General features: G+C 40.2%; 1 protein-coding gene across 2 annotated transcripts in view; it reads left to right on the forward strand.

Annotated features, from left to right (window-relative positions):
* The window catches only part of DOCK11 (dedicator of cytokinesis 11), a 133978-nt gene that overhangs the window by 20507 nt on the left and 98026 nt on the right, over positions 1 to 15445 (forward strand). For both annotated transcript variants that reach the window (XM_072125635.1, XM_072125636.1), the window contains exons 4-12: positions 594 to 676; positions 1468 to 1537; positions 2803 to 2898; positions 6366 to 6500; positions 9775 to 9952; positions 12025 to 12104; positions 12420 to 12503; positions 13128 to 13268; positions 13861 to 14073. In XM_072125635.1, coding sequence (XP_071981736.1) covers positions 594 to 676; positions 1468 to 1537; positions 2803 to 2898; positions 6366 to 6500; positions 9775 to 9952; positions 12025 to 12104; positions 12420 to 12503; positions 13128 to 13268; positions 13861 to 14073 — 1080 coding nt within the window. The remainder of the gene's footprint in view (positions 1 to 593; positions 677 to 1467; positions 1538 to 2802; positions 2899 to 6365; positions 6501 to 9774; positions 9953 to 12024; positions 12105 to 12419; positions 12504 to 13127; positions 13269 to 13860; positions 14074 to 15445) is intronic.

Genomic DNA, 15445 nt, shown 5'->3' on the forward strand with positions numbered 1-15445 from the left:
GCTAAATTAATTAAAGAGGACCTGTCACCACCCCAGACTTCCCAAACTGAACATACCAGCATGTATGCGCTAGTATCCTGATTCTGGGACATTTGGAATTTTCGTTCTAGCCCCCTCTGTTCCCGAGATATGCCCCCCGTGATCTGACGATTCCGAGGTCTGTATCGTCAGAAAGGAGGAGCTGCAGCACGGGTGGGGGGGGGGGGTGTGAGTATGCTAAAATATTCTGACACCATCCAATCAGCGTCGGATGGTGTCAGCTAAGAGACTCCTTTGCCTTCTGGTGAGGGCGCGCTGAGCAGCGCCTGCGCGCTCCCGGCATCATGTGTCTGCAGTGCCGAGTGCGCGCAGCCGCTTGTCCCTGGCAGCACACGGAACACAGTGTGATCTCGCGAGATCTCGCAAGATCACGCTGTATAGGTCGATTGTATATTTAAAAATAAAGCTGGTGTGTAGGTCAGGCTTATCTTGTAGTCTTTATGCAGGTGGCTAGTAAGTCCATAGTTTGCTTAGTATATTGCATTGATTGTTAATTTTCTTCCCATTCTGTAAGTGCACAATGTCATCATTTCTCTGTATATCTGTTACTTTAGTGTATAAAGTATTACAGCTTGGACTGGAAAGTGGTGAACTACAAATATGAGGAATATTCAGGGGATTTTCGAGCCTTGCCTTGGTAAGTTATGTGTATCAAATCTGAGATGTTAGACATAAATCAAGCTAATAATTAGTGCATGTTGTATCAAGTTTCTATATTAATGAGTATGCACCTTGGCTTTATCAGGGCTCAGTTTATCTGTGGCTTGCAGTGTGTTTAAGTTTGTTAAGGAGTGACATGCAGTGGGTGGTATTGCCGGAGCACTTTTTTTTTTCGTAATATATTCTATATATTGTCCGCACTTTGTAAACTATGAGGACTCTGTGGAGGGAGGGGATTGCTTGAATCGGTGACACCATTTGCAGTTACAAATAAAGTTTTGATACAACCTAAAATAAAATTTTATATTCAGACCAAAAAACTTAGAATCCAGAGCAGATTATGGAATTTAAACCCCCAGAATTTCACACTAAAATTTAGACTCTTAAACTCTTAGACTCCCATTGTGAATCATTAGGATGGTCTGGAGTCAACAACAATAGTTCTGGCAAATTATTATCAGAATTTTATCAAATCAGAAAAGTTGTGGGAGACCTGGACCTCAATGTAACTTTTTATTGGATGTCATGCAATCCATTGGCATAGTGGATAAAATTTTATTGTGTATAATATTATAGGACTTTTATTACACTTTTTTTTGAGTAAAAGCCAAAGTTTCGGAAATGGAATCTTTTTTTTTTATTTCTCATTTTCTCACTTCTTATTGGAAAATATTATGCATTTTGTTGTCATCATGGATTGTGTCTGTAGCTTTTTGCTTGCAATTTATGTTATTAATAAATTGTAATTGCCTTATTTCTCATTTTTAGCAAATCCTTTCAGCCAGAGAAGACGCCCAGCCATGTGTTCGAGATAGATGAGGACTTTGAAAAAGATGAGGTAATACCTGGACTGAATTCAGTATTTTTCAGCGGATGTTGTATTAGATTTATTCCTTCCTAAGTAAAGATAGTAAGGGAAGGGTGATGAAAGTATCACTAGTAAACATGTGTGATTTATCTGCTCTAACAGCCTAGTGCTTATTCTGTCTCATAGGCTTTATCAAATGTAATATACTGTGATAGGGAAAGGACATGAACCTACAAAGCGGAAATTTATTTGGTGGTTCTTTAATTATAATCCTCATGTAAAAACATTACTTGACCTCCAAGTCCAGGGACGCAGGTGGGGTAACTGCTGAATGTCACGACAAAAAGCAGCCATTTTCAGAATTGATGCGGACATTCATTTAGTGATTCAGTGCAGTGAATACCCAGGATATGCAACCTTTAAGGGGTTTTTCCACAACAACAAGTTAGCCCCTATCCACGGGATTGGGCCTAACTTGCTGATCAGTGAGGGTCCCAGTACTGAGATCCCCACAGATTGTGAAAACGAGGGGTCCGATCGACCCCTCGTCGCTCCATAAGATTAATGGAGCAGACGGCTGCGCATGACCGTTTTGCTCCATTAATCTTGATGGAGCTGCCGGAGATCGGTGAGCGAGGTGCTCTGCAATTTGGTCAAGCGCAACCGTCTGCCCCATTAGTCTGAGGAGCAGCTCCGTCAGACCCCTCATTTTCTTGATCTGCTGGGTCTCAGCACTGAGACCCCCACTGATCAGCAAGTTAGACTCTATCCCGTGGATAGGGCCTAACTTATCTTTGTGGTAAAACTCCTTTAATGGGGTATTGCTGTCACAACAAGTTTTGCCCTATCCACAGGGTAGGGGAGAACTTGCTGATTGTGGGGATCCCAACAGTGGGATTCCTACTGATCAAGAGAAAGGGGGTCTGTTTGACCCGAAATTAATGGAGTGGCAGGTTGAGCATAACAGGAGTATCGATGTACATCGCTCGGCTATGTCCTTTACTACCATAGAGATGAAAAGGGCAGCAGGGCTCACCTGTGACCATCTGCTCCATTTATTTTATGTATCGTTCTCATCATCTGTGGGGGTCCACCAACCAGCAAGTATTCCCTTATCATGTGCATACCGGCAAAATTGTTGTGACCGGAAGACCCTTTTAAGGGTAAAAGTAGCTTATGACTCTTTGTTCTAAAATATTGGAGCATTAATAAGTCACATAAATGTTTTCATTAACATGATTTCCCTTAGACCCAAAGCATCTATTATAAACAGATATATTGTTATTTATCTGCAGGATTCATCATCACTCTGCTCCCATAGAGGTGGAGTCATAAAGCAAGGCTGGCTGCATAAAGCCAATATAGGCACCACCATACCTGTCACTATGAAGGTAAGATGTTCCACAACTAACTCAATGTATGTATCCCCACCCAAGTGTAGATACAGCTGTATCTGCAAAACTGTCTGGTGGCTAAGCATAGAAATTCTTCTATTATAGTTTCTCCTTAATTGTTTGGTGTTTGTTATTGTATTGAAAGAGCATTGCGGCCTACATTTATCAAAAATAGTGCAAACTGTGGTCGGTGCGGTTTGCCTGTGCGACACATTCATGAATTGTGGAGACTGTTCTTCATGAATCTAGCGCCCCCCTGTGACAGAGTGCACCAACTTTTTTGGGTAAACCTTTAACATAGGGAGTGTGACACAATTCTTTCGGACGCTGCCTGATGTGTTGCACGTTCCGAGTGAACACCGGAACACCCCCCCTTCACTGCAGAATAGAGCAGCAATGCATAAATACATAAATGGCGCAGGGGCTGTAATAAATCTCAGCCTATGGGCACTAATATTCAATAATATGTTAAATAATAGTTACAGGAATTGAAAAGAGTTATAAGATCAAGGTTTCACATACAATATTATTGCAGTCCTCTCCATGTGCAGTGAATCCATGATGTGTAATATGTTCATTATCCCTTTCCCCTGGGAATATGTTGTGTCATGTGTTGTCATCTCTATAAAAGAAGGATCACGGATAACATAGTCTTACTCAGAGCTCAAATCACCCTAGTAACATCACGCATGTGTGTCCAGGGAATTAAGGCTTGTCTGTTGTCAAGACTAAACGGCACTCAATGGTAGTAAATGGGTCCTGAACTAAGAAACAGTGGTAAAATATCAATAATCAATACATCAACAAGGTCACTTAAGCCTTAGCCTAGAACCCCACACTACACATATCTATATGCCCAAGGTGACATATACACCGGCTAGTTTACAAAGCCCATTTTAAATACAATCTATGTTGCCTGTATTGTAGATACATGCTCAGATTTGATTCTAGGGAAACAACTTTGAGGAAAAACATCATGTGCCATGGTTTTCTTATCAAGTTCAGGAGCTTATTAGTTTGGAAAATTATATGTGTCACTGAGCTACGTGCAGATATTCTATAGGAGGCATCTGCAATGCAGAAAACCCACATCAGTGTTTGGAGCATATCCAATTCTACTATTAACACTGATCATTCATTGCTCTACTTATGCCTAAAAACTTTTCTGTATGGCACATAAAAATGACATATTATGCTATTTACTGTAAATCATCACTGCTCACTGCTTGGACATTCAATTATGGTGAGTGCATTGTAAATTTCCACCTGTTAGTAGCATGGGTTTAGGTACTAGGGGCAGAAATGCACCCATATTATGACTGGGTGAAACCAACATTACTGTCCTCAAATATTCTGTGTCTGCTGTGTCCGTCATAACTTCACTTTAGGTGAGGGAAACCTAATAGTCACGAAATCTGAATAAACCCAATGCACCAGTCTTAATAACCTCCATACCGGCATACAATGCAATGGAATTACCAAGAGGTTCCACAGTGCGTGTTCACAGGGAATTGAAACTACACCATGTCTAACCTGATATTAATTTCAACTATAACCTCTGCCAGTATTCCGCTGTGTGCCCCACCACACCCACTTATAGGGTGAAAGTCTCATAAAGTCACACATAGATATATGGCATTTTCATACCATATAGGCCAGAAAGCTGGGATACAAGTCATGATAAATTCCCCTCCAATGACCAATCATTATTGGACTGGCCCACCGGAGCACCAGAAGAGCCTCTAGTGGAACCCCTATTACTAAAGTCTGGAGGTCATTTGGAGGCTACTACAATCTATTCAGTAGGGTTTGATGAATTTGATGAATGAAGGGGCCCCAGAATACCAGAATCTGTTGGGCCTATGGACTCCAGTTCGATACTGCTTGTAATTTTTTGGATCACTAGATGCATATATAACGTGTTTTTGCAGCATTATGGCCACAGTTACTTAAAATTATCCATCCATTAGTGAACAAACAGGTCTTCTATACTTTGATCATCCTTTTTATGGGGATAAACCTTAACATTATGTTTGGATGGGGTCCAAGATTTGGGAATTCCTATTGCTAATAATAATGAAAGGTTGGAGATCCCATTGGTATTCTTACCTTGCAAGGAAATTAGTGTAGATGCTGCAGTGGTTCATTCTAGAGATTGTGGGGTCTGGATCGTTGGGTAACTATTGATAAGCATTTTTGCATATCGTAGCATAAATTACCTTAATGTAAACTATGTCCATACGTAATGCATCATTCAGACCAGCAGAATCGTCTGTGATATAAATGCACAGTAAGAAGTGGTGTGCTGTTAGTGAGAAGATGTAGTCTTCCGGGCAGACATGTGCAGTTAATGTAATACAAATCAATCCTATTGCAATTGCACTAAGTAGCTTATGTTTTCCTTAAACCAACCTATTAATACGTTTTGCATTAGGGTGCAAATATGCGAAGTGATTTTTTTTTTCTGATTCTTTATAAAATTAGCAAAAGTCAGATCCCTGATCACATCTTTGTGACCACTGCAAGCACTTTTTATTTCCCAGTTTTGGATAGACCAGTTACACAGCTATCCTATACATTAGTGCAATTATTCCATTACATTTAAAACCAATTAGGGTGGCGTCACTTTCCAACCATGAACAAATTCCTCAGTAGTTACTCTTTAAAAATGAGACTTCTTCTTCAGTTGTCCTGAAAGCCATTTAGGAAATCCCATTGAACTCAATGGAGTGTGTGGAGTAGCTTAGGGGGACCTTTGCTCTCCCATTATACCAGTGGGTCCCAGTGGTTGGATCACCTGCAATCACACATTTTTCCCACATGCTTAGGATTTATTCATAAAATATATTTAATCTACCATCAAAATCAATCATGAATAAACCAATGACACTTACTCGTAGATCCAGGCACCATGACTGCAGTAATCTTCATATACTTACTATCCATGACCTCCTGCCTTCTGAGATCAACTTTTAAAGTGATGCTACGTCAGAAGGCCTTGTAGGTTTTACCAGAGTCCATTTGTGCTATAGCTTCATAGGCTATTACACTGTCTCACCCTCCCCCTTCTCCCCTGAGCACACCCTCTCCTTCTTTCCCCTCCATGAATCTCACTGCAGCAGAGGAAGCTTTAGCACACAGAGGGAGGGGGGAAGTTCTGAGGGAGCTGCTTGGAGGGTGAGACAGCGTAACAGTCTGTGAGCACAAAGGGGTTCTGGTAACCCCTTCCAGAGCCCTTCTGATTGTAGCATAATTATAAAAGTTGATATTAGAAGGAAGGAGGCCATGAGTATCAAATATATAAAGATTATTACAGTCCTGGTGTCTGGATGTACGAGTAAGTGTCCCTGGTTTATCATGATGGATTTTGATGGTAGATTTCCTTTAAGGAAAATTTCAGTATTCCATGTTTGAAGTACATACAGGAGACGTGGAGACTTTTGTGACTTTTCTTTCATCAATAGGTGTTCAGAAAGAAATATTTCTACCTTACTCAACTGCCTGATGGCTCCTACATCCTAAACTCATACAAGGATGAAAAATCTTCAAAGGATTCCAAAGGCTGTATCTTCTTAGATTCCTGCATTGATGTCACTCAGGTAATGGAACAGGCTTTTCTTTACTTCAAGTCTTAAGACTGATCGGATATGAAGTTAAAGTCTCTGCTTTAGATTTCTTGCACTCTGATGTTACTGCTTTTGTAGAAGAAGGTGTTTAATCTGGTAATCCTGCTGTATAGTAATGGGAGTGGAGAACCCCGAAACCCTTCTGTCTACAGATAAATGTCTCTGGTTTGGCTGGTAAGAGCTCATTAACAATGACAGAGCATAAAAATGATAAAATTACAAGAATTATTAATGAGATTGACTAAAAGAGGATTTGTAAATGAATATCTAAGGAAAAGGACTAGAGCTTCACAGCGACAAGTAATGATAAAAATTGTTTTCTTATTGTGACAAAAGCTGTATGATTGTCACAAGAGATTCCAACTATAGGGCAGGTTTATTACAAAAAAAAAAATGCAATATGTGACGTACACCAAATGTATTATGTTCTTAGGAAAGGCAGATAAGACAACATGGGGGCATTTATTAATATTGGCGCAGGGTTACGTGTTTTTGGTGCATAAATTGTGCAGTAAATTACACTGGGATGTTATATTGTGGTGCAAGGAGTTAATAAATTTTCTTTTTTTTTTTAAAAAGCTTTATTTGGTCAAAATGTGATGACAGTTTATATGTACATTTCACATTACATTTTCAGGTTCCACATTTATGTACCAGCGCGTTTACTAACGGTTATCTTGATTCAACACATTAAAGACCATGGTTTAACCGTAACGGTTTCTTATTAGATTAAGTATTGCCGCATTCTTAAATCTGTCCCGATGTCATGATTCTTGGAATTGTTACAAGTTGGCCAAACTTACTGCACTCCTAGGAAACATTGAGGTCACTAGTCCCAGTAATGTTGAAGTTTTAACATAAGTCATGAGAAAACCCTGCATTTGCCTTTGAGTCTTAGCCTAATGATTCAAGAGCTAAAAAAAAACAGCAAATGTCCAAATATTTTATTTGTATTCTTTTTTTGGCTGAAGCAGCCTATTTCTTAGTTGACTTAATTTTGACATTCTGAGCAGTAGTTACCCTGTAATGGAAATACTAAATAAAATAAGTCACAGTAATTGTATTAATTTTGCATAAGGCTGGGAAATTATAAGCAAATTGAGAAAAATGGCAAAGCTTTTCTAAATATATAAAAACAAGACCAGAGTTGTCCTAGGCCACTTGTAGTTAGACAAACTATAGTAATACCTCCCAATAAATGGTTCTATGCTCTGACATTGTTCTTGAAGTGTAAAGAAATCGCAAATAAGATGTTTATAGGGTGTTTTATGACCTTAGTGCTTCTAGTCCTTAGTGCTTATCAAACCACTGTAAAAATATCCTGATGCTGATCAGTATCTGTCTCTCAGCTCAGCCAACAACTCTTAATACTTAAATCATAAAGAAAAAAACCCACTCAAGATTTCTGGATCACTGACGATCTGCAGTTTGTGGTATTAACCCTAAAAAATAGTATACAGCATTAGATAGAAGACTTGTGTTAGCGGAAGTATATGGAAGTTTTTAGTAGCAGCATGACTAATATAGAGAACTTATTATGTGGCCTGTGAAGCTCCCACATTTATTATCTAGATGGTTTCCAAATGTATAATTCTTGGCATTGGGTGGTGTCTGCGGCAGTCTCCTGGTTAGGTGCTGCAGCTGTCACTCAGAGCAGAGGGTATGGGCTAAGGAACAGCTTAGTGGAAAGTATAGTGCACTTCTAAGAGTGAGACAGATATCATATCTAATGCTGTTATAAGGTTTGGAAGGGCCTCTTTTTATAGAGAATGCTTTTGTCTAGCCAAAAGGGATTTTAAGGATTTAGGAATTGGTGGAAGGGAATTTAGCAATGACATCTTTTGAAATGATAGGTAGAAATGTTCCCTTCCAGCAGTCTGCGACTTTAAGGGCACGTATAGTTTTTCAGATGCAGTTTTTGATGTCCAAAGGACATCTTATATTCTTATGTTCTTATATTTCTTATGCATGGCGTCCTTCCTTCTTAAATCAACTTTTATAATTATGCCAATGAGCCAATAGGGCTTTTGAGGGGTTGTTACCAGACTCCTCCATGCTGTAGCTTCACATGCTATTACACTGTCTCACATTCTCCCTGCTCCCTCAGGACTTCACACTCTTCCCTTCCTGATCTTACTAAAGAAGAGACAGTTTAAGCATACAACAGGAAAGTGCTCCTTTTACATTGTAACAGCCTGATAAGCTGCTATAAGGCACCCCAGTGCCCTTCAGACTCATTATCATAATTTTAAAGGTTTATTATAGTAGGAAAGAGGACATGGATAACAGATCTAAGAAGAGTAAGGCCGGTGGCACACGTGGCGTTTTGAACTAGTTTTTGGGCCGTTTTTAAGCAGTCCGTTAAAAAATCCATGCGTCTTTTGAAAACGCATCAGTTTTTGACAGGTTATAATTAAGATAATTGGTAAAACTGGTCAAAAACAGATGCATTTTCAAAAAACGCATGGATTTTTTAACGGACTGCTTAAAAACAGACCAAAAACGGGTTCAGATGCCACGTGTGCCGCTGGCCTTATGTAAGTCAGTGTCCCTGGTTTGTCATGTTTGATTTTAATGGCAGATCTAGGACTTCTAGTATATAAATACAGCTGTTATTAATGGAGCTTTACTCTATTCATTTTTGTAATGTGTGGTTGGCGGGATACTTTTTATATGTATTAAGATACATCTATTACATTTTCTGCACTTTTTTCTTGAAATATAAAGTCCCTGGTTAACAAATGGTTTTTACCTCATTCATGTCCATAAAAAGATCCTGGAAAGTAGATTGGTCAAGGAGCTTAACTTTTTTATTTTTAAGAAAGCGAAGCAGACCTTTTAATAGATGTATACTGTATTGTCAAATTACCTTTATATTACACACACACACATCACAAAAAAACACAAAGTATGGTGGCCATTCCTATGAATTTTGACCCTGTCCCGGCCCACACTGTAAAGCTGCAAAACTCAGCTGCATAAAACAGGAATTGAAAGCTCATTGTATTTGCTTTAGTTACCAATCCTGTGAATGGGGATTAGTGGTCTTTTCGTATTGTGTCAATGACAACCTTCACAAATTACCAAATGATATCAGAGGGAACTGTAAAAAATAGGATTTCTATACACTGCTGAGACACTGATATATACTGCACATTGTGTAAAATTTCTTGTCCTGCATTGCTGATATGGAAACTGCAGAATTTTTAAGGTCTATTAACAGATCAGCTTTTTTTGATCTCTGTAGTGTCCAAAGCTGCGTCGCAATGCTTTTGAGTTGAGGATGCTGGATAAATCGAGCCATTATCTGGCAGCTGAGACGGAACAGGAAATGGAGGAGTGGTTGCAGACATTGAAGAAGATCATTCAGTTCAATACTGACAGCTTGGCGCAAGAGAAGAGATACACAGCAGATCCTACTCAAGGTTAAAGAGCCGACTTTACTGCATGTGGTATAATGGATGCATCCTAATGGTTATGTGCAGGGCACATTAATGAGGCAGATGAAGATGCCTGGTCCTCTGGCACCAGCAACATTACAGATTTCATTCTCATTTACATTGTAGCATCTGTATCATTTCTTCCGTCACTCTGTCTGCAACATAAAACTCATTGCTACTGAAAAATATCCAGGGAGGCCATACGCTGCTAGGTTCTCAGCAGAAGCTTATGAAAGGACCACAAACATGATCAGTATATTCTCTCTTTTCTGAAAATAACACTCCCTTATTCATTATTTTTATAAAAGTTATAAAAATGCACTTGTGGTATGCAAATTACCTGTTGCGAGTCATACAGGCGGTGCCATTACAGGGAATCACAAATGCAACATCCCCCACCGGGGCCTAGCCTTTTCTTGGGGCCTGGAGGAAGCCGGGACCCAGAATACCAGAGTGGCTGGCTATTGCGGCCTAGGGCGCGCTGATGTCACAGTGCTTGGTATGGGGACCGGAGGGCTGTCCTACAGCTTGGCAGGTCTCCAGCGGGTTGTGTGTGCAAGAAATATGGAGGGAGAGGCTGATGTACTGGTTCTCCCTGGGGCAACCCCTGAGTGTCTATAAGATAGGTCCCTGGGTAATGGATGGGGAGCCGTGGTGGTGACAGCCGTATACAGGGATCAGAGGGAGGCAACGCTGTGCAAATCAACTCGCAGTTCTTTATTGAGCAACAGGTACTTGAGTGGTCCTGGAGAGTGGTCCTCAGGAATAGTCCACCAGCCTGGTAGTAGATGCAGGCTGGGATGATTGAGATGGAGCTGTGTTCAAACTGTTGAAGCTTCAGCTCTGGATTGGAGTCTCCTCTCTCTGGTCCTGGGATTGGGTTCTGTGTCAGTACTGAAGGTGTACTGAACACTGTCTCTCTCTTCACTCAAACCATGTGGTCTGGACTGCTGGCAGACTCTAAAGAGCATGTGCTCTCAAGAGCTTGTGGTAAAGAGCAAGAGAAGGCTCCTGAGAACAACCATGAGGTCCAAGAGCATGTGCTCTCAAGAGAGCTGGTGGTAAAGAGGCCTGTGCTTCCACTGGCCAGGGGTTTTATTCTCCTGGTTAGGTGGTAGCACATCTCCAATCACACTGCAGTTTACGATACAGCCAACTCATTGGTCAATATCTTACACCCACTTAACTATTGTCTTTCCAGGCAGAGACTTAAGACTTAACCCCAGTCTTAAATCCCCCACCCCCCAGCTGGTTGTCCTGTCCCTGTATTCAGTCTCCAGCCTCAAAATAAACGTGGGCCCAAACTCTGCCAGTTCAGACCTCAAGGTCAGATCTGAACTGGTGGAGTTTCTTGCTTTAGTCTCCCTTCACCAGGAATGTGGTTTTTTAGCTGGTGACTGGCTCCAATATCCTTTGCGATGCTGATTTTAAAAACGCATTTGTCCGCATTATGAATCATTTCAGTAGTTTATAATAGTTTATTTTAAATTACTTGGCTCCCTGCCACCAGTGGGTTGTGAGTTCCTGGGGAGGGAGAAGCTGCAATCTGTGTTTGCCTGTGTTTCTCCTCTCTCCCACAGGGGGATGGAGTGGAGAAGAGGAAGAATGTATGAGGAGACACAGGCACACACACAGGCTACAGCTGACCCCACCCCCACCCGGGACTCACCACACACTGCTGGCAGGGAGCCAAGTAATGTGAATAAAAGTAGTGTAATCTACTGAAATGATTCAAAAGGCTTTTTTAAAATTAGCCTAGCATAGGTTATTGGAACCTGTCACCAGCTAAAAATCACATTCCTGGTGACAGGTTTAAACTTTAAACTTGGGTTATGAGGTAGGTAGGTAAAAATAATTTGCATCAGTTGGTAAATGGTTTATTTTAGCAGCTGGGTATGTTTACGCTGTAGGAAATTACTGCAGGATAGGAGTGGAAACATGGGCATCAGAAATGTGGTAGAATGTAACCCAGAAACAAAATGCATCCAAGGCTGATGCTGAGCTAAGGGAATTTCATAAGGGTCTGCTACTCACATCTGCTTTCCTCTAATGTACAGATGATGAAGGCGGTGGTGCTGGGAAATCGGATAACATCATGGAAAGCCTGGAGAAGAGCATGCATCCTGAGCTGGTGAAGGTATTAGCTTTTATGACTTGGAATCACATGCTGTAGCTGGACTGAAACCGAAGCAGTTGTTATAACACACCGCGTGCCTGGAAACCAATTTTCCAGTGTGTTTTTTGAGGTCTTGTCTTAGTGCGAGAGCTGATATTTTTATAGTAGATTTTCTTTTTTTTTTTTCCTTTTTGTCAACAGCATTTTAATCCAAAGTATGTAAAAGTATAAGGGGGGTGCATTAAGATGGGTTTGGCTTCAAAAACGAAATTAAAAACGTGAATGTGCATATTTACCAGGATGTTGTTGAATATTATTTGCTCCCTTTGTTTGTAGTATGGAAGAGAGACGGAGCAGTTAAATAAGTTGAGCAGAAGTGAAGGACGCCAGAACCTGTTCTCATTCGACCCTGATGTGCAGGTGATGCTCTCAGCCTATGTCATTGTGGTTTGGGTTGAATGGTCCCCAGTCATGTGATGTCACACAGGTGCACGGCACATTATTTCCATGGTCATGTAATGTCACACAGGTGCACGTCTCATATCCCTGTTCATGTGATGTCTCAGAGGTGCATGGCTCATTATATCCCTGGTCATGTGATGTCACACAGGTGCACGGCTCGTGTTAACGGACAGTTCTGATTACTCTGTGTTATAACGAGCCATGCACCTGTGTGACATCACATGACCAGGGATTGTTTTTTATCCACAGTAAATAAAATGATGAAGCTTCCTTTACAATGACAGTAAGCAGAGATTTAGAAAACTGCGAAGAATTGATACAGCAAGTATACTGAAAAATTGTATAACTTTTCATTACACAAACAATATCAGTTATTCGAAAGTGGACAACCCCTTTAATAAACATAACAAATCCTTACCAGTGTGTGCACCGTGATTTTACAATGATCAAGAAGGGATTTTGAACTGTAAAAATGGAGAATTCTTGTCCAGCTGAATATTTCAGCATTACATCTCCAGTAATTTGTTGTATGTTGGTATTATGTGCATTCACTGAGGCTTTGTTCTCTTCTGCTGTTTTTAGAGACTGGACTTCTCTGGTATAGAGCCAGACATACGGCCCTTCGAAGAGAAAAGCAGACGCCATTTCTTAGTCAAATGCCAGGAACTGAGCTTTAATATACTTGGGAATGTGACTGAGAATAGTGAAGGAGCCCTGACTAATGTAAGCGCTTACTATGTTCTGCCATGTAGGATAATACAGTGCTGATTGTTTTGTGGTTATTTACAGCTGGCAGAGTAAGGTCCGAATTTCCTTATGTTATTGCAATGTCATATTATAAAAATACAACGAGGATATTGATTGGGATTGGTTTGGTGATTAAGATTTTAAATGGCGGGGGTCCTCATATCTATCTATCTCTATACAGGCAGTCCCCGGGTTACATACAAGATTGGTTCTGTAGGTTTGTTCTTAAGTTGAATTTGTATGTAAGTCAGAACTGTATATTTTATAATTTGTAACCCCAGACAATTTTTTTTTCTGGTCTCTGTGACAATCAGACTTTAAAAATGTAGGATTGTCATAAGAACCAGGATTAACAATAAATCTTAATTGCAGACATCTTTGATAATTGTTACAGATTATTATTGTATAGCCTGAGGCTAAAGTACAGTAAATTACCAACATCCAGAGGTCCGTTTGTAACTAGGGGTCGTATGTAAGTCAGGTGTTCTTAAGTAGGGGACCGCCTGTATATATATCGTTGCTGCACAGCAAGTATTATTTTACTGTTGTATTTGTATCTTTGCCCCAGGTTGAACCATTTTTTGTCAGTTTAGCGCTGTTTGACGTGAAAAATAACTGTAAAATTTCTGCGGACTTCCATGTGGACCTTAACCCTTCATCGGTGAGAGAAATGTTAAACAATCTTTCGTCACAAGCAGCAGAAAATGGAAGTCCTAAAAAGTCCTGCAGTGATAATCTCGTCCATGGAATCCCAGAATCTCAGTTCCACTTTATAAAGGAGGTGAGAAATTCTATCTATCTATCTATCTATCTATCTATATTAAAGCAAAAGCAGCAGCACTCCGGTGATGAATTAAAGCTGGGTGATCTTTATTTCAAGGGTGCAACGTTTCGGTGTGTCCACCTTTTTCAAGCATATCAAGGTATGCTTGAAAAAGGTGGACACACCGAAACGTTGCACCCTTGAAATAAAGATCACCCAGCTTTAATTCATCACCGGAGTGCTGCTGCTTTTGCTTTAATATATCAAGAATCCTTTGCCACGGATTGCGGATCTTGCACCCGGCTACAGAGGTTGTGCTGCCTTGAATCTCCTTCCTATATATCTATCTATCTATCTATCTATCTATCTATGAATCTCATATCTATCTATCTATCTATCTATCTATCTATCTATCTATCTATGAATCTCATATCTATCTATCTATCTATCTATGAATCTCATATCTATCTATCTATCTATCTATGTATCTCATATCTATCTATCTAATATCTATCTATCTATCTATCTATCTATCTATCTATCTATCTATCTATCTATCTATCTATCTCATATCTATCTCTCATATCTATCTATCTAATATCTATCTATCTCATATCTATCTATCTCTCATATCTATCTATCTAATATCTATCTATCTATCTATCAATCTAACGAAATGAAGACAGGCAGCACTCCAAAATAGTGAAAAAACAAGGGTGTTTATTCCACCTCCCGCAACGTTTCGGCTGTAGTCTCAGCCTTTGTCAAGCAGTGAGTGTCAGGAAGTTCACAGATATATATAGTCACCGTGTGATGACATCATACAAAAAAGTAAACAGTGCATATACATAGGATATATACAGTTGTGTGCATCAACAGTCAAATATACAATATACAATAGTGTGTAGATGATACATGAATACAGTATCAAGTAAAGCATTTACTACTTAGTGTAAAAAAGTGCCAAAGTGTATAGATAAGCATATGAGTAAGATTCACCTGTAAAGGATCCACCTCCTGGCTCAAAACAAAACAAAACGGCGTCTCCTGGACGCTACTGCGCATGTCTGTAGGTTGTAATGGTAAGCAGATCCACATGTGTGCATATTGCGCGTGCGCCTAAATTGGCGCATGCGCCTAAATTGGCGCATATGTAATGGTGAATATTGCGCGTGCGCCTAAATTGGCGCATCGCGCATGCGCATAAATTATCGGTGCGACTCGCGCATGCGCCTAAGTTATTTGGCGCATCGCGCATGCGCCTAAATAATCGGCGCTTGATCATGCGCCAATTGAAAGAGAGGGGTTACCTGGAAAGTAGTATAGTGCGCATCTAGCGCCTGCGTGTAAAGAATGGCTGCTCTGAAAATGTAATAAGCTATCGTATATT

Source organism: Engystomops pustulosus, chromosome 9, assembly GCF_040894005.1.
Source record: "Engystomops pustulosus chromosome 9, aEngPut4.maternal, whole genome shotgun sequence".
Taxonomy (NCBI): domain Eukaryota; kingdom Metazoa; phylum Chordata; class Amphibia; order Anura; family Leptodactylidae; genus Engystomops; species Engystomops pustulosus.